Below are 25,968 nucleotides of genomic sequence, written 5' to 3'. Positions count from 1 at the left end.
AATCAGGTTTATGAAGCTCATGCTCGATTTGCTTTGGAAGTTGGGGACCTGCCTGAGTATAATCAGGTTTGCCCTTCAATTCATTTTATTATAATTTCTTTTCTGGAGTAGCTTTTATTGAAATGTGTAATGTATAATAGTGGTTTGTTAATGGGACTAAATTCTGTCTTTACATAATTGTTATGTTTTCAGCCTTTTGTTTATCAGATTTGGCCGAATGCTTGCCCCCAAACTATGGTTATCCTTGTCTGCCAAGTTAAATTAACATACTGTGCTTTTAAAAAAATGCTGATAAAACACATGGCTAAAGTACTAAAAGAACTCTTATCCTTCTATATACCCAATTACACCCTTTAACTGTTACTTTTGTTTAAGCAAGCCTTTTTTGCATGAAAACTAAAAATTAAAAAGCTGTTATTCATAGGGGTTTAACTAACAAAAATAATAATTTAAGAGCTTTATTAGATAAAAATTGTACTTTGAGGGCTCAATTAGACAAAAATAATATGTTGTTATTGAGTATGGTTATCTAGAAAATTTTGAAAAGTGCAAGGGCTTTTCAAGAATTTTAGCTTTGCCCTGGGGAGTAAAATTTTGAAAATTTTGAGGGCATTAAGAACTCCTGAACAGAAGTCTAAAGAGACTTACAAGGTTCCAGCAACCCGAGAGCTGATGTGCGTTTTTTTGTCATCATATAGCTTTGCCAATCCAAAATCAGATATTTTGGGGCACAATTCTGCATCAAGGAGAATATTACTTGCCTTAACATCTCTATGTACAATCCTTGGCCTAGATTCCTCATGAAGGTAAGCTAACCCTCTTGCAGTTGCTAAACAGATATGTCGGCCAATCGATATGCAAGTCACTACGTCCTGCATATATAGTGTCAAAAAACTTAATCAACTGGTTCAGTAATGAGTAATCAACAATGGAGTAAATTCAAATGCTCATCATCATATATTTCCTGCAAAAAGACTGAAAAGGGAAAAGAATCTTGCACTTGTTAATCATATATTACAGTGTGATCATACCAAAGAGTGCCTTATCAAGGCTTTTATTTTCAAGATACTCGTAAACAAGAAGATGCCTTTCCCCTTCAATGCAGCATCTACTTAGTTTGACAAGATTGCGATGTTGCACTGCTGATATGGTGGCTACTTCAGCAATAAATTGACTCTTTCCTTGGTGAGATGCTACTGAAAGTTGCTTCACAGCTACCACCCACCCATCTGATAATGTACCCTACAAGGTAATCTAACTTAGCAGTGTTGAAATATATGTCATCCTCTCAAAAGTGTTTCAATCAATATGATTATTGCATCCTAAAAATGTAAAACATAGCATACCTTGTAGACAGCTCCATAACCCCCTTTTCCTAACTTGTTTGAAGGACTGAAGTCTTCTGTTGCAGCTTTCAACTCAGCATAGCTAAATGTGTTTGGTCTGGGACCAATTACAAGAAGCACTGCAGAGTCAAGTAAGGCAAGTAGTAGGCTGTAAGTTGTAGTGATAAAATGAAAAAAAAACTTTAACTAATATCTCAATATTAATTATAATGCTGACTTTGTTAACTGTACTAGAGTTGTAGACGCTCGGTACTCGATATGCAATGTTTGTGAAGGTACAAAATCATGTCTAAAGAATCCATATTCGACAACCATATTTGACACATATTTAGATATGAATATAGGGTAAGATCCTCCAAATATATGAAAAAACTTTGATAAAAAATATATACTTGTATTGGTACATATCCTTATCCAACACTCACCAAGTTTAAGGTAACCTAGTTTAAGACTAGATATGCTCTAGGATTGCTCATTAAATTTAGGGCTCTCTCTCTCTATATTCATATATTCATGAGCTTAAGGCTATTTCAAAAGAGGTAATCTTAATGCTCACCTGCTTTCATGTTTTCTGTATTTTACTATTTGAAGAGAATATAATTAGTGTGCCTTGGGGTTTTGGTTGAAGACAGTGAACTTGCTGATGTTGCTGCTGTTAGTGCTGGGATCAACAATGAAGTAAGAAATATGATTGCTGAGGCCATAAGTAAAGTTGGTCGAAAGGGTGTAGTTACCCTTGAGGAGGGAAAAAGTGCTGAGAATAGTCTATATGTTGTTGAAGGGATGCAATTTGACCGTGGTTATATCTGTTGGGACAAAATGGCAGCAAACATGAGCAAATGTTGGAACAAAATGACAGCAAACATGAGCAAACACAAACAACAAGCAAAAAGAAAAGAAAACTGATGATAAAAATTTTAACTGAAAGAAGAAGTTATCCATTTCATTCAAAAATTTGAAAATATATTGAAGTTACAAACTAATTAGTCAGTTACCTAAACTTGTAACTGCTCCCATTAATTTGTCTAATTGATAACTTAAGTAATACAAAAGCAAAGCTAAAAAAGTCAGCTATTACATCCATCAGTTTCAAATCTGAAATTTACCAACTTTAGATATCAAGTTACATGCTAACTTGATCACATTACAAAAGAACAAAATCAAACAAAGGAAGTAGACTGTTTCTGGTTTTGTCTCGATGCTGGCATGCTAGCTGATCTGCTGCTGCTACTGCTCTTGGTTACTTGTTGCATTGCAGTCCACTACTTAACACTCCTCCTTGGACTGTAGGCAACAAACACCAATTGAATCTCTCAAGATTTTGAACCTTGTTGCACCAAGAGGTTTTGTCAAAATGTCAGCCAACTGATCTTGTGAGCTGCAATGAATGAGACCAACTTCTTTGGATTGTACAGCCTCTCAAACAAAATGAAACTTAAGTTTAAAATGTTTGGTTTTGCCATGAAAAACTAGATTCTTGGCTATGGCAACTGCTGACTGGTTGTTCACCATGATTTCAGTAGGTTCAAGTTGTTCTTCATTTAAATCACATAGCAAGTTTCTAAGCCAAATGGCTTGGCTTACTGTTGCTACAGCTGCTCTATATTCAGCCTCTGCTGTTGACTGAGCAACTGTTTGCTACTTCTTCGAGCTCTAGTAGAAAACTCCCGAGCCAAGTGTAAAGAAATAGCCCGAGGTACTTCTCATATCATCAACAGATCCAACTCAGTCACTATCTGAGTAACCAATCAACTTAAGCTCACTTTCTTTCTTGAACATAACCCCAAACTTCAAAGTTCCTTTGACATACCTGGGTATCCTCTTAGCTGCCTTGAAATGAGTTCTATTGCAGCAGTGCATGAATCTTGACAATAAACTAACTGCATGCATGAGGTCAGGTCTGGTTGCTGTTAAGTAGAGCAAGCAACAATTAAGCTTCTATACTCCCTTTCATCAACTTATTCTTGACTTCCAAAGCTAGTCAGTTTCTCCCCTTGAGCCAATGGTGTGCTCACTGATTTACAGTTTGTCATATAAAACTTGTTGAGAATTTTTAAGGAAAAGGCATGCTGGCTAATAAAAATGCCTTGATCAGACTGGCTTACTTCCATACCAAGGAAGTATGTCATGACTCCTAAATCATTCATATCAAATACTTCTTGCATTCTTACTTTGAACTCTTGAATCAAATCAACCTTGCTTCCGGTCACTAACAGATCATCTACATAGATTGAAACAATCAGCAAAGTTTCATCTTGACACTTTTTCACATAAAGTGTTGGCTCACTTAAACTTTTCTCCAAATCGAGCCTAGACAGGTAAGAATCAATCCTGTCATACTAGGCTCGAGGTGCCTGTTTCAGCCCATAAAGTGTTTTCTTCAGCCTATAGACTTTGTCCTATTTTCCTTGGACCTTGAAACCATTAGGTTGTTCAACATATATCTCTTCTTTAAGAAGTCCATTTAAGAAGGTTGACTTGACATCAAGCTGATGGATTCTCCATTGCTTCTGTGCAGCCAAGGCAAACAGAAGCTTAATGGTGTCTAGCCTTGCTACTGGAGCAAATGTCTCCACAAAATCTATGCCAAACTGCTGGATATACCCTTTCACCACAAGCTTTGCCTTGTGTTTGTTTAAAAAGCTATCAGCATTGAATTTGGCTCTAAAAACCCACTTGACGCCTATGGTCTTCTTGTGATCAGGTCTATCCACTAGATTCCAAGTGTCATTTTTGTGGATCATATCAATCTCAGCTTCCATGGCTTGCTTCCAATGCTTATTTCTTACAGCTTCTTCAAAGCTAGAAGGCTCAACTATGGCCACATTACATCTTTGATAGATGTCAGCAATGGACCTGGTCCCTCTTACAGGAGAATCATCTACATTTGCATTGCTGGACTCATTTTCTGTTAATTCCAAACTGTTGTCAATCTGATCTTCTTCAAACTGACTTGTGTCTGAACCATCCAAGCTCCAAAATTTATCTTCATTAAATTTGACATCCCTACTCACCAGAATTTTCTTGGTTGAGGGATCAAATATTCTGTAGTCCTTTTTGGTCCCACTGTAGCCAACAAATATCCCTGGAACTGATCTTTTCTCAAGCTTAATTATTCTTTCAGTAAGTACAAGGACATAACACACACATCCAAACACCTTTAAATGGGAAACATTTGGTTTAAGACCATACCATACTTCAAAAGGAGTTTTACCCTTCACAGCATGTGTTGGCAGCCTATTAAGCAGGTACACAGAGGTGTTGACACCTTCAGCCCAAAATGTGCTTGGAAGTTTGCTTTGAAATAGCAACACCTAGCCATGTCCATCACTGTTCTGTTCTTCCTCTCACACACCCCATTTTGCTGAGGAGTATACATAGTGGTCAATTGATGATGGATCCCAGCTTGTTCACATAGTTTCTAAAATCTTTTAGACAAATGTTCAGTTCCATTATCTGTCCTCAAAGCTTTAATCCTGCAGCCTATTTGATTTTCTGCCAAAGCTTTGAATTTTGCAAAAGCTTAAAATGCCTCAGACTTGTGCTTCATGAAATAAACCCAACAAAATCTGGTCAGATCATCTATAAATAGTATAAAATACTTACTACCAATTAATGAAGGGGTCTTCATTAGTCCACAGACATCAGAGTGCATTAATTCAAGCTTTTCTCAATCCCTCCATGCTTGGTTTACTGGAAAAGGTAGTCTAGCCTGCTTACCAAGCTGGCACACTTCACAAACGGACTCTTTTGAATCAACCTTGGTCATGTCCTCTGCCAAATTCAACTTGTGCAGCAAATCGAGTGACCTGTAATTTACATGGCCTAATCTTCTATGCCATAAGCCAGTATTGTCAGTTAAGCTTGTATAAGCTTTTCTCTCAAGCTGGCTTACATTAAGCATGAAAACACTTATCTGCCATTGGTACCGAGACAATTTCTATACCATGAACATCATTAATAACGCAAGAACCATTCTTGAAAACTAGTGAGTACCCTTTTTCAACCAACTAACCTACACTAAGTAGGTTCTGATCTATATCAGGTACATAAAGCACATCTGAGATAACTTTGTTACCTGAATCAGTGTTGATCACCACATCACCTCTGCCTTTGGCTTCAATCAGATTCCCATTACCTATCCTGACCTTTGAGGTAAAACTTCTGTCAAGGTCTTTGAACAAGCTTCCATCAGCTGCCGTATGATGTGAGCAGCCACTGTCTACAAGCCAACTGGATTTGACATGGCTTGTGGTTGCAAAGCATGAGGCAGTAAAAACATGCTCATTTTGAGCTTGAAGATCCTCAGTAGTTTTAGCTTGTACTTGCTGCTAAGCATGAGCCTTCTCTTTGTCTTTGCAAATTTTCTCATGATGGTCATACTGTTTGCAACTCTTGCACTGAATATCTGGTCTATTCTAGCAGTACTTTTCCAAATGGTTAGTTTTCTTATAGTGAATGCATGGTGGAAACCTCCTTCTCCCTGCATCTTTTCTTGATTTCTCCCTTCTTTCAAACCAAGGCTTCTTTGCTTTCTGACTTGAGCTAAAGCCTTCTCTGACTTTTGCTTGAAAGGCTCCTTCAGAATGCTCTTCCTGCCTACTAGCCCTTCTTTGCTCAAGTGCACAAAGTGAGTTTACCAAATCAGACAAAGAAATGGTTGTGAGGTCCCTCGAGTCCTCCAATAAGGAGATTTTTGACTCAAACCTCTCAGGGAGAGCGATAATAACTTTCTCAACAACCCTGCTGTCACTAAAATCTTCTCCAAGGAGTCTGATATTGTTAATAGTAGCCATGATCCTATCAGAATATTGCTTGATAGTCTCTGACTCCTTTATTTTCAACTTTTCAAATTCTCTTCTAAGGTTGATTACTTGTTGCTGCCTTGTCTTGTCTGATCCCATGAACTCCTCTTTCAGCCTATCCCATGCTTGCTTGGGTGAATCACAGGCCATAATTCGAGTGAAGATCACATCAGACACCCCAGTCTGTAAGTAGGTCATGGCTTTGTGCTTTTTGGCTCGCTCCTCACTATGCTGCCTCATTCGTGCAATAGTTGGATTTGCCCTCAGTGGAGGTGGTTCAACACCACTTTCAACTACACTCCACAAATCATGTGCTTGCAGGTAAGTTTTCATTTTAACTACCCAAATGTGGTAGTTTTCTCTAGCAAACACTGGTGGTGGAGGAGGTGTAAAGCTCATGTTGCTAAAACAAGTTTGACAAACTCGATTTCTTTCTTTTCCAAGTTTGTTTTAAACAGAAAGGCTTAAACAACAACAGAGGTTTTCTAAGACAAGAGGCTCTGATTACCATTTGTTGGGACAAAATGGCAGCAAACATGAGCAAATGTTGGAACAAAATCGCAGCAAACATGAGCAAAAACAAACAACAAGCAAAAAGAAAAGAAAAATGATGATCAAAATTTTAACTAAAAGAAGAAGTTATCCATTTCATTCACAAATTTGAAAATATATTGAAGTTACAAACTAATTAGTCAGTTACCTAAACTTGTAACTGCTCCCACTAATTTGTCTAATTGATAACTTATGTAATACAAAAGCAAAGCTGAAAAAGTCAGCTATTACATCCATCAGTTTCAAATCTGAAATTTACCAACTTTAGATATCAAGTTACATGCTAACTTGATCACATTACAAAAAGAACAAAATCAAACAAAGGAAGTAGACTGCTTCTGGTTCTGTCTCGATGCTGTCATGCTAACTGATCTGTTGTTACTATTGTTCTTGGTTACTTGTTGCATTGCAGTCCACTGCTTAACAATAACTCACCTTACTTTGTCACTGATAGTGAGAAAATAGCAATAGAATATGAGAACTGCAAGGTACATTTTATAATCATGAGATTGACATTTTTTCAAATAAACATTGAACTTTCCCGTATTACATGTTGACAATTGCTATTGCATTCAGATTACAGTTGCTACTTGTTGATAAAAAAATTGTTGGAATATTTTCAAATATTTATAGTATCCCAATAATTATAAATGAATGGGTGTAATTAATCAAAAGATCAATCTTTTGGTCATTGATCAAAAGTTATATCATTTGATGTTTTAAAAAAGAATTATAACTATTCAAAAAATATTATTTGAATAGTTATAAAATTAAATGAATAATTATTATTTATTTATTCATAAAGACACCTATTGAAAGATGTCTCTATGAAGAGACATGAAAATTCCTATAAATAGGAATGAGGTTTCATTTGGAAATCATATCAATAAATTCTAATATTCTTTCTTTCCTTCCTTTATTTTCTAATATTATTAGATTATTCTATAAAGTATTACTGTAGAAATTGAGTTTTTTGTTATACATTGCTCAGTGCATAGTGGACTATTCTAGTCAGTGCAAAATGTAAATAGTCATTGGCGTCATTGTATCCTCGAGGTTAATTTGTTTGGAACTCATTTGCATATTGAAGGTAGGTGGGGGCGAATATAACATTAAAGATAGTGGCTTGATACACGCCTTGGAGCCTGTCCTATTTCTTCTTTTTCTGTTTGAGTTTCGATCGTGTGTTCAAGATTTTCCTTACCGGAGTGTTGAACTAACAATTTTAAGGTTATATTAAATGATGACTACCACAACACATGAAAGTGGAACACTAAGAGAGTTGGCTTCCAACTTTGTTAAACTTGATCGGTTTGATGGTGGCAATTTTCGACAATGGCAGAAAAAGATACACTTCTTATTATCAACTTTGAAGATTGGTTATGTTTTGGATACTTTAAGACCTGAAGAGAATGAAAACAAATCTGTTGCTGCAACCTGAAAAAGACAAAAATGGGACAATGCTGACTACATATGCATGGGCCACATATTGAATGGTTTATCTAATGGTTTGTTCGACATTTACCAAAACGAGGTCATCGCTAAAGAATTATGGGACAAATTGGTGGCAAGATACATGACCAAATATGTTACAAGTAAGAAATTTCTTGTCAGTCGTTTCAAAAATTATCAAATGATTGATGGTCGTTCTATTATGGAACAATTTTGTGATATTGAAAAGAAGCTGAATCAATTTAAGCAATATGATATGAAAATGGATGAAATGATTGTGGTATCCTCCATAATAGACAAACTTCCTCCATATTGGAAATACTTCAAAAGAAGTCTAAAACATAAGAAAGAGGAAATATCTCTTGAGGCTTTGGCAAATCATCTTCGTATTGAAGAAGAGTATCGAAAAATGATCAGAATCTAAATTCTAAAAAGGTCAGAGTACATGTTACGGAGGAAGTACAGACTACTAAACCATTCAAGAGAAAGTTCAAACAGAACTGATAGAGCACCTAAGTTCAAAAAGAAACAAAAGGGCTCATGCTATCATTGTGACATTTCAAGAATGAATGTCGATTTTTAAAGAAGAAATCATCTTCTAAGGCTGATAATAACGAAAATTTTGTTGCAATGATATCTGAAATTAATATAGCACAAGATGATAATACATGGTGGATTGATATCGGAGCAACCAAACATGTGTGCAAAGATAAAAGCATGTTCACAAAGTTCACCCAATGTGAAAATGACAATGTTTTGTACACGAGAAATTCTTCCACTGCAACAATTAAAGACAAAGGGTCTGTTGAACTACAATTCACTTCTGGAAAGGTTTTAACCTTAAATGATGTATATTATGTACCAGAAATTAGGAAGAATTTAGTGCCTGGAAGTCTGTTGAATAAGTTTGGTTTCAAACTTGTTTTTGAGGCAAATAAGTTTATTTTGTCTAAGGGAGGAATTTTTGTGGGGAAAGGGTATATGTATGAGAGCATGTTCAAACTCAATATTATTAATAAGAATAAAAATATTATTTCTGCTTATATGGTTGAATCTTTTTGTTTGTGGCATTATAGATTAGGTCATTTGAATTATAGAAAATTGAATGACATGTATAAATTAGATTTAATTCCTGTTTTTAACAATAATATTGAAAAATGCAATACATGTATGTTGACTAAAATTACAAGAAGCCCTTTCCCTAAGGTTAAAAGGAAAACAAAATTGATTGATTTGATATATAGTGATTTATGTGACTTGCATAATACTCCTACATTAGGTGGAAAGAAATATTTTGTTACTTTTATTGATGATTGTTCTAGATATTGTTATGTATATTTATTGCATTCAAAAGATGAAGCGCTTGATAAATTTAAAGTTCATAAATTTGAAGTTGAACTTTAGTGTGAATCATTTATCAAGTGCTTAAGATCAGATAGAGGTGGAGAATACTATAATCCAAGTTATTTTGAATTCACTGGAATTGTCCATCAAGTTTTAGCCCCTTACACACCACAATAAAATGGTGTAGCTAAAAGAAAAAATAGAGTCTTGACTGAAATGGTAAATTCAATGTTACCATATTCAGGTCTTGGATAAGGTTTTTGGGGAGAAGCTGTTCTAATAGCTTGTCATATATTGAATAGAGTTTCTAATAAGGAAACTAAAATAACCCCCTTTGAACAATGGAAAAAAGGAAACCAAACCTTAATTATTTGAAGGTTTGGGTTGTAGAGCTATTGTAAAAGTTCCAACACCTAAACGTAAAAAGTTAGGTGAAAGAGGAATTGAATGCATATTTATAGGTTATGCACATAATAGCAAGGCATATAGGTTCATGGTAATTGAACCAAATGATTCAATTTCAAGTAATACTGTTATTGAATCAAGAGATGCTATTTTTGATGAAAATAGATTTAATTCTATATCAAGACAATTACAACCACAACAATTGATTCATTCTTCAAATGAGAATGAGATTCCATTGAAACAAATTGATAATAATGATGAATCTTGTCAAGAATTAAGAAGAAGTAAGAGGATTAAAAAGGTCAAAGATTTTGGACCAGATTTCATTATGTTTCTTGTAGAAGGAAAAGGTGAAAGTATATGCAATAAGGTACCTTATTGTTATAATACTGAATTTGATCCTATTACATTTAAAGAGGCACTGAAATCTCAAGACTCTGCTTTTTAGAAAGAAGCAATAAATGATGAGATGGATTCAATAATGGGAAATCAAACTTGGATCTTAGTTGATCTTCCACCAAGTTCCAAACCAATAGGTTATAAATGGATCTTCAAAAAGAAAATGAAGGTCGATGGAACCATTGATAAATTTAAAGGAGGTTGATAGCAAAAGGTTTTACACAAAGACAATGTATTGATTACTTTGATACCTATGCTCCAGTAGCAAGAATTGCTATAATTAGACTCTTAATATCACTTACCTCTATATATAATTTGGTTGTTCACCAAATGGATGTTAAAACTGCATTTTTAAATGGTGAATTGGAAGAGGAAGTGTACATGGAGCAACCGGAAGGATTTGTTGTTCCAGGACAAGAGAATAAGGTATGTAAGCTTGTTAAATCTTTATATGGGCTTAAACAAGCACCAAAACAATGGCACCAAAAGTTTGACAAGGTTGTTTTAGCTAATGGCTATAAAATAAATGAATCTGATAAGTGCATATGTAGCAAATTTGAAAACGGAAAAGGTGTCATAATTTGCTTATATGTAGATGATATGCTCATTTTTGGCACGGATTTGGAACAAATAGAAAACACAAAGAAATTCTTGTCAAACAACTTTGCTATGAAGGATATGGGTGTAGCAGATGTTATTCTTGGGATTAAAATAACCTAAGATGAAAGCACTATAGCTTTATCACTATCATATTACATTGAAAATGTGCTTAAAAAGTTTATCTTTTCAACTGTACACCAGCATCTACACCCATGGATCCTCAATTAAAATTAGTATCTAATGCTAGTAGGAAAATTGATCAATTGAAATATGCAAGTCTAATTGGTTGTCTTATGTACATAATGACTTGTACAAGACCAGATATTGCATATGCTATTAGAAAATTGAGTAGGTACACAAGTAATCCAAGTAGTTTGCATTGACAAGCTTTGAATAGAGTACTTAGGTACTTAAAGAAAACTATTAACTATGGATTATGTTATAATGGATATCCTCCAGATTTAGAAGGGTATTTAGATGCTAGTTGGATTACAAGTTTGGAAGATCATGCATCTACTAGTGGATGGATCTTCATTCTTGGTGGAGGAGTCATTTCTTGGGGTTTCAAGAAACAAACATGTATTACTGATTCCACCATGGCAGTAGAATTTATTGCATTAGCCGCTGCATCTAAAGAAGTAGAATGGTTAAGAAATTTGCTTTATGATGTACCTTTATGGCCTAAGCCAATTTCACCTATTTCTATCCGTTGTGATAGTGAGGCTACTCTAGCAAAGGTATATAGCCAAGTATATAATGGAAAGTCTAGACACATTGGATTAAGACATAGTTATGTCTGACAATTAATCTCTGATGAAGTGATCACTATTAATTATGTGAGGTCAAGTGAAAATTTGGCAGATCTTTTGACAAAAAGTCTTACTAGAGATGCAGTAAAAAGGACCTCAAAAGGGATGGAACTCAAGCCTATTAATTAGAGTCACCCATGATGGAAACTCAACTCAACGCTTGGTATAACGTCAAGTCTTGAGTTCAATGAGACAAAGTACATCATTAGTATGTGACTGTTAGCACTATAAATAAATCCATCCTAAGATTAAAGTGCTAGGTACTTGTAATGATAAGGGAAAGATGAGTAATGTACTATTAATGGACCCATAACATAAATATGTTAGAGTGTTATAATTACGGGAACACTTTTGATGGGATCCAGCTATGTGAGTGGAAGTGTGGCCGCTTCTAGGAGCTCAAAGGCTTGGCTCTGACAACACTCATGAAAAGATGACATAGACACATGGCCATGATAGTGTCCCTATATACTATGCATTGACCAATGTTGAAATCATTGTGTGAGATGTGTTCAGTTAATCAAATGGAATAGTTGGTTCAAAGCTTAGTCTACCATGCAATTTCAATTAACTTTAACATGTTTTCACTAAGTGAACGTTCAATCGTAAGACACCTTTATTTATGCAAATTGATTTCAAATAATATCAAAATCTAAATATGTTGAAAATGGGGGAAGATTGTTTGAATATTTTCAAATATTTATAGTATCCCAATAACTATAAATGAATGAGTGTAATTAATCAAAAGATAAATCTTTTGGTCATTGGTCAAACGTTATATCATTTGATTTTTTAAAAAAGAATTATAACTATTCAAAAAATATTATTTGAATAGTTACAAAATTAAATAAATAATTATTATTTATTTATTCATAAAGACACTTATTGAAAGATGTCTCTATGAAGAGACATGAAAATTCCTATAAATAGGAATGGGGTTTCATTAGGAAATCATATCAACAAATTCTAATATTCTTTCTTTCCTTCCTTCATTTTCTAATATTATTAGATTATTCTATAAAGTATTACTGTAGAAATCCTTTGTAGAAATTGAGTTTTTTGTTATACATTGCTCAGTGCATAGTGGACTATTCTAGTCAGTGCAAAATGTAAATAGTTATTGGCTTCATTGTATCCTCGAGGTTAATTTGCTTGGAACTCATTTGCACACCGAAGGTAGGTGAGGGCGAATATAACCTTAAAGATAGTGGCTTGATACACGCCTTGGAGCCTGTCCTATTTCTTCTTTTTCTGTTCGAGTTTCGATCGTGAGTTTGAGATTTTCCTTACCGGAGTGTTGAACTAACAAAAATTACTAATACAAGAGATCTTATCAACATCCTGGAAGATGCCATTAGGAGCGGATACCCAATTTTGATAATTGCTGAAGACATTGAACATTGAATAAACAAGTTGTACAGATTAAAAATCTCATTGAGGTTGTCTTTCAAGTTTGCGCTAATTGTGGTTACTAGGCTTTCTTGCAGGCTTACAATGTCTAAATTATTATTACTTTAATGCAGGTTGCAGAACAGGATTATGAGAAGGAAAAACTTAACGAAAGGATTGCTAAATTATCTGGTGGTGTGTCAGTGGTACAAGTAACCACTAGTTAGTTGAAGGGACATTCTATGTAGTTTATCCATATGGAATTTGTTTTAAGAAATTTTATATTATTTCTATCCAATTTTTGATGTGATGTTCTTTTGAAAATTTAAAGGTTGGAACTCAAACCGAAATAGAGCTTAAAGAAAAGAAAGTGAGAGTAGAAGATGCTCTTAATGCAACTAAGGTAATATATAAATTTTGAAGCTTGTCTTGATGATTGTTTTGTAATTATTGTCCTTCAATACCATATAAAACTGCATGTTTTGGGCTATTTATCAGGCAGCAGTTGAGGAAGGTATTGTTGTCGGTGGTGGATGTACTTTTCTAAGACTTGCTTCTAAGGTGGATGCTATCAAGTATTCACTTGATAATAATGAAGAAAAGGTAAATCGTTTTGATAACTTAAAAAAATCTTAAACTTCAGAATGTTTTTTGTTGAAACATTTGGCTATAGATAAAGTTCGTAAACCCTAAATATCTTGATTTACTATAGGTTGGAGCAGATATAGTTAAAAGAGCTTTGAGTTACCCTCTAAGATTAATGATTATATTTTTCTTGATATAGGTGGTCAGATGTTGCTTGGAGCATGCAACATCAGTGGCCAAGACATTCTTGATGTCCGATTGTGTGGTTGTGGAAATAAAGGAACCTAAGTCCGTGCCTGCTGGGAACCCCGTGGATAATTCAGGTTTGCACTTCTAAATCTAATATGATTAGTAATGGAACACTTTCTTGTTCTTTATATTTTGCATGCTAATATGTTGGGTTCATTTATTATGTCAGGATACGGCTACTAAAGCAGATGTTGAAGGGAAACCGAATAGGTATCAAATCTCCATCGTAGCAACAATGAACCTGTTTAGAGTAGAATGCTTATTTTCGCTGTTGATTAATTATTGAAAAATCCTTAAGATCCCAGTGATATATAAGATTTGCATTTTGCAGTTCAGTGTAACAATTTTGAACATCATTTTTCAGTGAAAGGAAGAAAGTTGGTGTTTATTGTTTGCTGTTTTTGATTGGTAGAAAATTTTTCAACTGAATTTTATTTAAACTGTCGTAATAAATTGAATTTCAACACATTATTTAAAATTCTTATAAATAAAACTAATTTCATGGGGAGCGCTACATTTGATATTACTATACGAACTAAAAATAAAGGTAAACTCACTGGAACAACAAATTATGAGGAACATCAAATGTGAAATATGAAAGAAAGATAAAAAGCAAAAGAGCAGCTGGTGGATAGGACATTGTGTCTTACATGACTTATAGTGGTGTTTTTACTAAAAATGTTGCTAAAAACATGACCTTTAATAGCGTTTTTGGCAAAAGTACCGCTAATGAACATGTTATTTAGCAGTGTTTGTGGGAAAACGCCGCTAAAGGTCATGTTCTTTAGCGACATTATCTAGCAGTGTTTTTTGCGGTGCTTTAATAGGCCCAAAAAAACGCCGCTAAAAATCTGTTTTACTGTAGTGTGTAAACTCTAGTAAAATAACTTAGATACACATGAATCATCTAGATCACAGTAGAGAGCGCATAAGTGCTTTGCCCTAAAGCTGTTAAAAAAATCTGTTTAGAAAACAATGCTTTTAAACACTGTGGAAGTTAAAAAAATTTTAAAAAAATTGAGTTTTGTGATATTTATAACAATAAACCTTTAAACAAAATTATGCTTATGCTTTGTACGAGGCTGTCTAAGTCATTTCTCGACTTTCTACTAAGCAGCCTTTTTGTTATCCTCAAACCCCGAACTGCTTTTGAGTGTGGGTTCAAACAAAAACAAACCAAGTGCACCCAATGAAAAACATTTCCTAACTTTAAATGGGAAAGTTGTTAATTTTCAAGTGATGATATAAATAAATCTCAAAATATTGTATCATCAAATTTTAATGGAATTCAAGTTCATGGATCAAAATAGACTTAGTTACTAAGTTCAAATACCAAAATAGATAAATATATATACCAAAGTGAACCTAATTACTAAGTTGAGAAACTAAAAATTACTAACCCATATATATATACAACTCTTTCATGTGGTCTACGTTTAAACTAGTTAAAGTATCGTTCCCTCCAAGGGTTTAAAGTAGTAGTTGAGGTGACTTTGAAACGAATACAGTCCATGCTTTAAGAAAAGATATCAGCAAAATCAATCTATCTATAAATGAATGAAGCTATGATTTGTTTGCCAACAAAACTGGATGCGATCCATTGAGAATTGAAGGAATAATCTGAAACCAACCAATATTTCTAATATAATTAGTCGTAGCTAATTAAGGACAGCACTCAACACCACTCACTACAATCCTATTATCATCTTTCATCATTCATTCATCTATATGTGTCAAAACATGGTGTAGGAGCAGTTGACTTTTTATACATATATACCCAACCGACAACCACATCTTTTGTTGTTAGAGTTTTCTTTTTTTCTTGAGAATACTCTTTCCTCATTTGCACACTTATGCATATCAATTACACCCTTCTCATGATTAACACACTATTAATTAATATTTTTATTCTTTAAAGGAAAAACGTGATTCATTGATTTGTGCTATATATTCATTATTCAGATATAATCATGGATGATCATAAGTTAAAGATTTAAGTCCCTCCAATTCCATAAAATATCACATCGATTTTACATCATATCTTTCATTTCGAATCTTTCAAGTTATAAATCTTTGCATATCCCTTAAGAATAACATTTCAGTGCTCCAAAACTAAAGCTAATTAAAAATTAATGGTCCTAATGAAAGTACCAAAAAGGAAAAAAAAAACAATTTTTAAAAAAGATTATTTGTGTTCCTAATTTTCCTATTTTTAAATCAGTCCCATCGACATCATATTTAAAATTTGAATACAAATTTTGCACACTCTTTTTTACGAATATACATAAATAAGATTAATTAATTAGTATACCCGAGCATCACTAATTGAAAACATCAAAGTAATTAATTTAATTCCATTTAAATTCAACTTTTAAGTTCAAATATTTCTTCAGGAATCAATGACGTGGTAAGAGTTAATTAGTGTCTGGGAAAGTAGAGGCTGTAGAATTGATTCGATATATGCTGGATTGAGCATCCCAGCTTTAACTTTTTTGCTAATGCCAAAACAAGGTTAAATATTTTTCATTATATACAAAGGGAAGCCAGAATTGTTTGTTAAGGGTCGAAATAAAATAAATTTTTTTTGAAGGGACCGAAACATGAATTTTACATTAAAAACCTTTAAATTGAACCATAAAATGTTTAAAAAATTAATATTGCAGTTAACTCCTTTGAATCAAGAGGCCAACCCTCCCCTATCCTCTTGGATTAATCCCTTATTATATTTATTCTATTAATTTTATTATAAAACAAAAAAAAATTGAAAAGTTTAAAAATAAATATAAATAATTTTATTATAAAAGATAAATATTAATTAAAACTATTAAACATAAATAAATATAAAAACATTGAATCTGCGACTTAGAACCTAAACACAAAATTCAAAACCTAATACTCCAAACGAGAAATAAAATAATTATAATTAATATTGAAGTATATTTAAATAAATTTAAAAATATTTACTTTTAAGTCCTTCAATATTTTTATTTTATTTCAGTGATTACGTAACATCTCATTATTAATTGATGCTGCATGAGACTCATGCAACAACACGCATCAAATATTAAGCCGTAATAAATTTGTATATAAACTATATTTTTCTACCACTATAGAAATTTTTAAAACTGGTTATAGCAAATATTTTATTAAATATTAGTAATTATAATATGACCAAAACAATTTTATTAAATAAAACATATTCGTAATTAAAAATAAATTAATATATGAAAATAAATACTAAACAATATTGATGGACTAAAATGGATATTAATAATAAACAAATTCTTAATATTAGCAATTTTAGCTCAAAAGAAATACTAAATTGAAAAAGAAAAGAAAAAATATATTAAATGTGTGAATAACCCAAAACAGGTGACTTGATTTAATATACAAGGTAAATATCCACAATTTTCTAAGCTTCCTTCCCAACTTTTTCATCAGATTTCTTAGAAAAAATTTCAAAAAAGAACTCATGCTTTCAAGTTCTACCTGTCATCTTTTTTCAAATTGATGGAAAGAATGGAAAAAGGTTTCCATTTGATGGCTTTGAAAACTGAAACCAATGAATTTTTCTTTTTTTTTTTAATTTTCTTTTTCAATCCTAAAAGTTTTGACTTCTTTGGCTATAAAGGTGTTAAAACTCAATGAAAAACTTACCATTTTTTCTGATAATCAAAATGTATACATGCATAAGATGTATATATATATATATACACTGAGTTTTAATTTGACTAATTTGAGATTTTTGGATTTTGTTGGTTCGTGAGTATTAAAACCCGATGAAACAGCGAAGTTCTGAAAGCAAATTTTTAAAAGGTTGATAATTTGATATGTTTAAAATACACAAAATAGATTGTAAATGGACCGTCCCGACTCGGCCATCTGGAGGTGTGGCGGCTCAAGTCCAAGGCTGAAAGTGGTCCAAAATATTATTTTCCAGTTTTAGTGGCCTGAAATTTTTTTTTAAAACTTTTAAAGGTAAAAAAAAAATTTGCCAACTTTTAAGGGATCTAAATTTTTTTTCTCTAACTTTTAAGAAACCTAAAACTCTATTTTATTATTTTGCCTAGGACCATTTTAAGAACATGCCTGTAAATGGAAAACAAAAACTTTTAAATAAAGATCGTTTAATATTTTCAATATATTTTTTGTTTTATTTTTTTAAAGTTTAAGAGCTTTTTATACCTTAAGTCTATTTTTTCACTCTTTCCCTTTTCAATTTGCTAATATTCAATAATTTAACTTCCAATTTTACATAATAAGCCATTGTAAATTTTAAAATCGTTTGAAAAGGTCTTTTTAAGTTTATCATTATTTTTACAAACTAAATGCACTATTAAAATTGAAATAGATATTTAAAATTAAAAATAATGTTACAATAAATCATTTAGTGGTGCAATATTTAAATTTAATTAACCATCCATATTCACTGCAACACCCCACTCCTAAACATGAAGGCAATTGTGTGATGTTGTGACTTCATTTGGGGTGAGTAGTGATTATGAAGACAGGAACTTGACATTGCGAGTTCAACAGGGGAATGCCACGAGATTAAGGTCATGACCTTGAAGACAGGGGGCTTAATGTTGCATCATTTTTCCTCAAACCTGCCAAGCATCAAATACCAAATGGTCAAGATGACCTAAAAGCTCAACTCAACATATTATAAGTATAACCAAAAATGTCAAATTAACATTCTTGGCATATCAAACATCTACTGATACATGATTACAAGTATACATATATTTATTCATTTAGTTGACATGCAAGAAATAACTCAGTCATAAGCATGATATGGCCAAATGGGCAACCAAACCATTAAATTACTAAATTAATACATATACTTTTGACCAACATAAATGGTGATATACAAAATATAATCATTTTCTACCATATGGACCAAAACATCCAAAATGTGCCTAAAGACCAATTCAAGATCTTAGGTACATGCCGCTTGCTATAAACAAAACAAAATATATATAAAGTTTGTTGAGTCGAGAGTTGAATTTCGAATGTTGGCACACTCCTCGAATCCCCGGGATCTAACAATACTTACATACAAAAATAAACAAAATCGTATTCTAAGTAGATAGGACTTAGTGGTGCTAATTTGATTTAAAACAATAATCAAATAGAAGCAAGATATCAAATGCAATCAATATGTCCAATTATCAACTAAGTCAAGTTTCCATTTCATGTCTAAAGGGCATATCTTCTTACTATATGTCATTTAACATTTCACACATGAATATTTAATCCCTTTTATCATCATATCTCAATTACATATAAGTCATAGCATATCACAAGATTCATTTCATTTTATCATTACTTTCTTGAATCCACTGATTTGTTTTACAATCGAATCAACCCTTATGGCTTGTAATAAACAAATCACATGATCTTTCACATAACATATTTTTTTCTTTAACATTAGTATGAATGATACACATTTCACCTTTACATTCTATATCAAATGTCAATGAACAAGATACATGTTTCATTACCCCTATTAACCGGACACGGACTCAAGATGGATACATAGATCATTCAACCATCACACCAATATAGCGAACATCCAGTACTTCATTGATACGTCCAAAGTGTAACATGTGCTTCGTACATCATCAATATAAACTGAAGTATATAAATGTGCCTAGCACCTTATTGGTACGTTTGAAGTATAATATGCATTTTACGCCTCATTAGTATACACTAATCCTATATCATGCCAATTATACCTGACTCTTCCTGAGACCGTTGATAGGGTATTCAATGATTTCAAACATATAGACATGATTCACAAGACATAGTTTAATACATAACTAGTTCACATATACTCAGTCAATTTCACACATTTGCATATTATCATGTGCATACTATCTCATTTTCACAAGTTAATAACTATTTCATAATTACCTATTCATGAGACAAGTGAGATCATTACCTTAAACAAGTTAATTGTAACAACCAAGTACATATAAATTGAACTCAATCACGAAAGCACAAACCGGGGTAGCTATTCGTCTATAACATTCACTTTTCCTTTATCATGAGACAGTCCAGCGTCGCTTTTAGCTACATACGATAATCCAATTATAGGTATAATATCAATTTTCACTCAATCACATGAAAAACACAACAATTTAACATAATTTTCATTTTATTCATTTTAGTCCTTATATCCGAAATGTTCATATTTTTTTATATTTAACATCAAATCAAAATCTAATTTCATATTCTTTCATTAGAGACCTTATATTTTTAATCTATAGCATAATTTCTTAACAGCTTTCAATTATTCAATTTAGTCCCTAATGTCATAATTCTACTATATAGCTTAGCTTAATTTCTAGTTAAATCCAATACTTTTGACTACTTTCTAACTTAGTCTTAACTTGACCTAAGTTCCTTATTCATAATTTTATTAGAATCATGCTTAAACTCACTAAACCCCTCAAATGGTAATATGACATTACACTCAATAATTGAAGAATGTAAAGCATGGGTGTGATGAATTAAGCTTAGATGATCATGAAAACATAAAAAATTCAAAAGAAAAGCATATTTACCTTAGAGATTTTGAACCAAATTTAAAAAACAAAACAAAGCATTTCTTTAGTTTTCTTCCTCACTTGGACGGTACCAAAGAAAAGATGAAGACTTCATCTCTGTCCCCGTTCATTGTTATTTATGCTAAGATTAATAATCTAATTAACTTAACTAATCATGCTTAATTTCCTAACTTAAGACTATTATATATTATAATTATAATATAAAGGTTAAGTGGGTTTAATCATCATCTTTCCAGTAACTCATAAATGGGTAATGGTTAGATAAGGCTTAAGGGTGTAAAAAGCCCTCAAACTTTTTTAGAAAAAGCAATTAAACTCTTTTTTTTTACACTTAATTGGGTACTTAAACTTTTAAAATGCATCAAAAAGGCTCTCAAACTTTTTCAAAACAAGCAATTAAGCCCATGCTCCTTTTTTTTGTACTCAATTGGGTACTTGAACTGTCAAAATGCATCAAAAAGACCCTAAAATTTTTTTAACAAAAGCAATTAAGCCCATGCTCCTTTTTTTGTACTCAATTTCCAAAATACATCAAAAAAGCCCTTTAACCGTAAACTTTAATAGTTGACTATTAACAGAATATCTGTATGCTTTAGTAGTTATGTGTTTTGGGTGTGTTTGGGAGGTCCCAAGTTTAAGCTAGGACTTGGGAAATTTTGGTATTTTTATGAATAAGTAAAAGTTGGCAAATAATTAACAGAATGTGCTTGCTGGTCTGGTGGATAAGTGGAGTGTTGTTGTGAAGGGGGTCCTGTGTTCGAATTTTGGTGTGGGCAATATATTTGCTCATGCGTCCAGGAGAGTTTGAGATGGACAAAAAATCTAAGTAGTGGATTTAGTGGGGAGTTTGATGGAGAGAAATAAGGGATTGGGGTAGTTATCAAATATCTTGTTTATCTTTTTTTTTCTTTTTTTACTTTCCCCAAAATCCCTCTACCCTCTTGTCGTTTTTCTCATCATTGCTGCCAAATTTTTGCTCTCTTTCACCCTTCATCTTCTTGATTTTTCTTTTCCCACTCTGCCTCATGTCGCTCCACATTTATCTGCAACCATTCGGTAAGTTATAGATAAGTGATTTGTCTCCGTTTGTTAACTTTCTTTTGAAGTGTTTTGTTTATACCAATTAGGGGAGGATTCAAGGGCTCGTAATCACCAATCGGAGTCTTAGTTTGTGTGGGAATTACTGTTCATCGGTTGAAGGTAAGGTTTAGTCACTTATGGGTTAAAACCTCGATATGAGTTCGATTTGCGATCACGTTATGTGAGATTAAATTAGTGTTATTTGTTCAATTATAGGATTTGGAGTGCTCGAGGACTGTTTTAGCATAAAAAAACCAGGTGTGTACCCGAAACGCAGAAAATGGAATTCGGCGAAAAGCCAAAATTGCTTGTTGTTTGGACAGTAGCAATAGGCTAAATTTGAAAAATCACCATAAATTGTGGAAATCGAATTAGAGGATGAAAAACATATGGAATTAAACCTTGTTTAGTCTAGTTTCTTATAGAAGAAACGTTGTAAGTAATGGGATTGTAAATCGTGAGATATAATAAGTTTTGTGACACAAGGTCAGAATGCATTTGGGTTCCTCTGTTCTGACTTTGGAAAATCATCAAAAATTGGAGAAAAATAATTAGGGGTTAAAATTTACATTTTTAAATTATTAATGAGTCTATTTTCAATATAAACAAATGGTAACATCATCCAAATTTTTTACTAAGAGATAATTAATTTTTAACAAAGAAAGGTCTAAGTTGTCAGACAGCAGAACAGGGGTAAGATTGAAGATTTTACTATACTTATTGGCTGAACTAAAAATTCTAAAAATTTTATAGTAGAAAGCTATTTGAATCTAGTTTCAAAAACATGAAGCAGAATTTAATTTGGAATTCTGTAGCTCAAGATATAAATAATTTAGTAAAAGTGACTCAAGTAGACAACTTTGAAGGAAAATATAAGTAAATAGTGAAAACATGTATGAATATTTAGCTAGCACAGGTTACATTAAAAATGGACCACGCGCCCAAGGCCAATTTGGGCCGAGTGGGCCACACGAGCTTGTGGGCCCACACGGGCAGACCATATGAGTGTGTGAGCCCATTTTCACTGAATTGATTGCTAAGGTTGCACGGGTCGCCCAAGTCGACTTTGAACCTACTGTAGGGTCCGTAAGCATCACTTAGACCCCTAATTGTATGAGCTGACTGTTTGATTTATATATGTGTTGAGCATGATGATAGTATGCTTGTATACTGAATTGATTGCTAAGGTTGCACTGGTCGCCCAAGTCGACTTTGAACCTACTGTAGGGTCCGTAAGCATCACTTAGACCCCTAATTGTATGAACTGACTGTTTGATTTATATATGTGTTGAGCATGATGATAGTATGCTTGTATACTGAATTGGTTATATGTACTGATGTCCTGAGATAGCATGTCATGACTTGTATGTTGCATTGCATGGGATTGGGTTAATTATATTTGGAGGAAGTGTACTGAAAGGCTCTTAAGCCTAACATACTGGTAGCTTAGCTTCAAATTACTATTTTGTGTCACATTCGGTACTACCTAGAGTGTAGGGATGGGTGGGTTGATTTGATCCCCACATGGAGTGTAGGGTTGGACGGAGATGATGTGTAGAGCCTGGTTGGGTAGGACTTTGTTACTGAATACTGCATGACTGCTACAGATACTGTAATGGGCTAAGGCCCTACTGCATATTTGATACGGTATTGAGATGGGCTAAGGCCCAAACTGTTACTGGTACTAAAAAAAGGCTAATGTAACACCCCAAAATTTCTAATTTTGTTATTGTAAAAATATGACACAAATATCTGTCAGCCTTAGTGGTTATGTGTTCTGGGAGTGTTTGGGAGGTCCCAAGTTCAAGCCTTCGCTTAGGCAAATTTTGGTATTTTGAATGAATTAGGCCTTACTCTTGTTTAGTAGGCTTTTATTTGATTGTTAGGTAAATTGCATCAGAATGAGTCTGCTAGTCTGGTGGTTAAGTGGTGTGTTACTATGGTAGAGGTCTTGTGTTCGATCCCTATGCAAGCAAAGGTATTATTTTTTTGCTCAGATTTCGGGATAGAGTTATGTAATAGGGGGATTCTGAGTAGTGGATGTGTAGTGGGAATTAGGGGAGAAGATTGAGGGATTTTGGGGGTTACCAGGATTTTTTTCCCATAATCGAATTTTGACTCTCTTTTCCAAAAAATAAATTCTATCGTCTATTCTCCTCCCTCTCCTCTTGTTGAAATTCTCTGAGTTTTTCCATATTGCTCTTCTTTTTATTCTTCTTGATTTTTCCCTAATCCATTTATTTTCCTTCGTTTTCGCACGCGGTTAGTGCTCGCTTAGTTTCGATAAGTGTTTCTCTTCGCTACTGTCATGAATCTCTTAATGACTGAAGTAGTAATTTTTTTCTCTTTGATCTAGGCATAGGGGGAGGCTCGAACTATTGAATTCAGTGTTCTCGTCTTAACAATAGTTAAACGGAGGGTTATCGTTGATGGTAAGCTGGTTTCTATTGTTCTTGGTTGTCAATTCGCTTGTAAATCCCTTAAATTGATGTTGATTATCTTGATTATAGGCTTTGGAGTGCTCAGGGACTGTTTTAGCATCAAACAAAACCAGGTGTGTACCGAAATACAAAAAAAGGGATTCGACGAACAGCCGAAATTGCTTGTTGTTTGGACAGCAACAGTAGGCTAACTTTGAAAAATCGCCATAAATTGTGGAAATCGAATTAGAGGATGAAAAACGACATGGAATTAAATCTTATTAAGTGTAGTTTCTCATAGAAGAAACGGTGTAAGTAATGGAATTGTAAATCTTAAGGTATAATAAACTTTGTGAGACAAGGTTAGATTGAATTCGGGTTCCCTTGTTCTGAATTTGGAAAATCATCAAAAATTGGAGAAAAATAATTAGGGTTAAAATTTACATGTTTAAATTATTAATGAGTATATTCTTAATAAAAACGAATGGAAACATCATCCAAATTTTGTACTAAAAGATAATTAATTTTTAGAAAAGAAGAGACGAAGCTGTCAGACAATAGAATAGGGGTAAGTTTTAAGATTTTACTGTGCTTATTGGATGAACCAAAAATTCTATAAATTTTGTGGTAGAAAGGTATTTGAGTCTAGTTTCAAACACATCAAGCGGATGTTAATTCGGAATTCTGTAGCTTAAGATATAAATAATTTAGTAACAGTGACTCAAGTAGACAACTTTGAAGGAATATATAAGTAAATAGTGAAAACATATATGAATAATTAACTAGCACGGGTTACATTAAAAATGGATCACGTGGCCAAGGCCAATTTGGACCGAGTGGGCCACATGGACGTGTGAGCCCGTTTTTCTAAAAAGTTTTGTAAGGTTGTACGTGTCGCCCAAGTCGACTGTGGACCTATTGTACGTTTAGTAAGCTTTATTTAGACCCTTATATGTGTGATTTGTCTGTCTAATTTGTATATCGAGCATGACTTTGATATATGAATGTATGTACTATTAATTGCATAATGAAATGACATATTTTGTATGTTGTATTGCATCAGGGTGAGTTGATGATATTTGGAGGAAGTGTCTGAAAGGCTATTAAGCCTGTTATCTGGCAGCTCAGCTGCAACCTTCTGATTATGTACCGCATTTTGGTACAGCATGGTGTATAGGGATAGATTGGTTGATTTAATCCCCACATGGTGTGTAGGGTTAGACGGAGATGGTGAGTAGAGGCTGGTGGGTAGGATTCTGATTTACTGTACTTGCATTCTGTATCTGATATGGGCCAAGCCCTAATGTATTTCTGAGACTGTATCTGAATGGGCTAAGGCCCAAACTGATTTTGTGATGGACACAGGCCCCAGACTATATCTAACTGAATTCTGTTGATTATCTGTATGCATATTTTCTGTAGGGATTACACATTGGGTTTGCGAAAACTCACAATTTCTCTGTTTAATCTGTACAGGTAATCCCCCAACTTGACGGGTCAGTGTAACGGAGGACTCGACGGTGGCCACACGGAAATTTTAGACTGTGGACTGGTTGGCTTTAAATTTGGGACTTTATACTATTTTTTATGGATTTTTTTTAAAGCTGCAACTCCACCAAACACGATTTTTTTCCTAAAAAACTTAAGTTTTTCGTAAATAGAAATAATTTTCCCTAAATTAATTGGTTACAAAAGCTTCCGCTAAGAGACAAGTTTTATAGCAATTAAACTAGTTTTTTTTCGAATTAAATAAAATCTAACTTACTGTAACGGTTTTTAAACTCAACAATCTTGTCTTCAAATTCCTTTCCATGTGACATTGCCAGATTTAGCCATAACGTCTAGATCAAATTTGGGGTGTTACATTTAGTGGTATCAGAGCGAGGTTACAAAACTCGACTGTGGATTTGGGTTTTAAAACTTGGTTTTTAAAGAACTGATTTTTGAATTATTTGAAACAT

General features: G+C 33.3%; 1 protein-coding gene across 1 annotated transcript; it reads left to right on the top strand.

Annotated features, from left to right (window-relative positions):
• The first annotated feature begins 12,740 nt into the window (after window positions 1-12,740).
• On the top strand, window positions 12,741-14,323 carry LOC107955031 (ruBisCO large subunit-binding protein subunit beta, chloroplastic). Its single transcript, XM_016890738.2, has 5 exons — window positions 12,741-13,307; window positions 13,433-13,504; window positions 13,600-13,704; window positions 13,886-14,009; window positions 14,105-14,323. Exons 1-5 carry the CDS (start codon window positions 13,230-13,232, stop codon window positions 14,116-14,118), a joined length of 393 nt encoding a protein of 130 aa, XP_016746227.1. The 5' UTR covers window positions 12,741-13,229; the 3' UTR covers window positions 14,119-14,323.
• Window positions 14,324-25,968: the final 11,645 nt, after the last annotated feature.

This window comes from Gossypium hirsutum, chromosome D07 (genome assembly GCF_007990345.1).
Source record: "Gossypium hirsutum isolate 1008001.06 chromosome D07, Gossypium_hirsutum_v2.1, whole genome shotgun sequence".
Taxonomy (NCBI): Eukaryota; Viridiplantae; Streptophyta; class Magnoliopsida; order Malvales; family Malvaceae; genus Gossypium; species Gossypium hirsutum.
This window is presented reverse-complemented; position numbering and strand designations above follow the sequence as displayed.

What these genes read in the sequence shown, in the direction of transcription:
- LOC107955031 (XM_016890738.2), top strand. Translation starts at nt 13,230, where the DNA reads ATGCAGGTTGCAGAACAGGATTATGAGAAGGAAAAACTTAACGAAAGG. An exon ending in TATCTGGTGGTGTGTCAGTG is followed by an intron (nt 13,308 to 13,432) that starts GTACAAGTAACC and finishes GAAAATTTAAAG; the next exon opens with GTTGGAACTCAAACCGAAAT. An exon ending in TTGATAATAATGAAGAAAAG is followed by an intron (nt 13,705 to 13,885) that starts GTAAATCGTTTT and finishes TTCTTGATATAG; the next exon opens with GTGGTCAGATGTTGCTTGGA.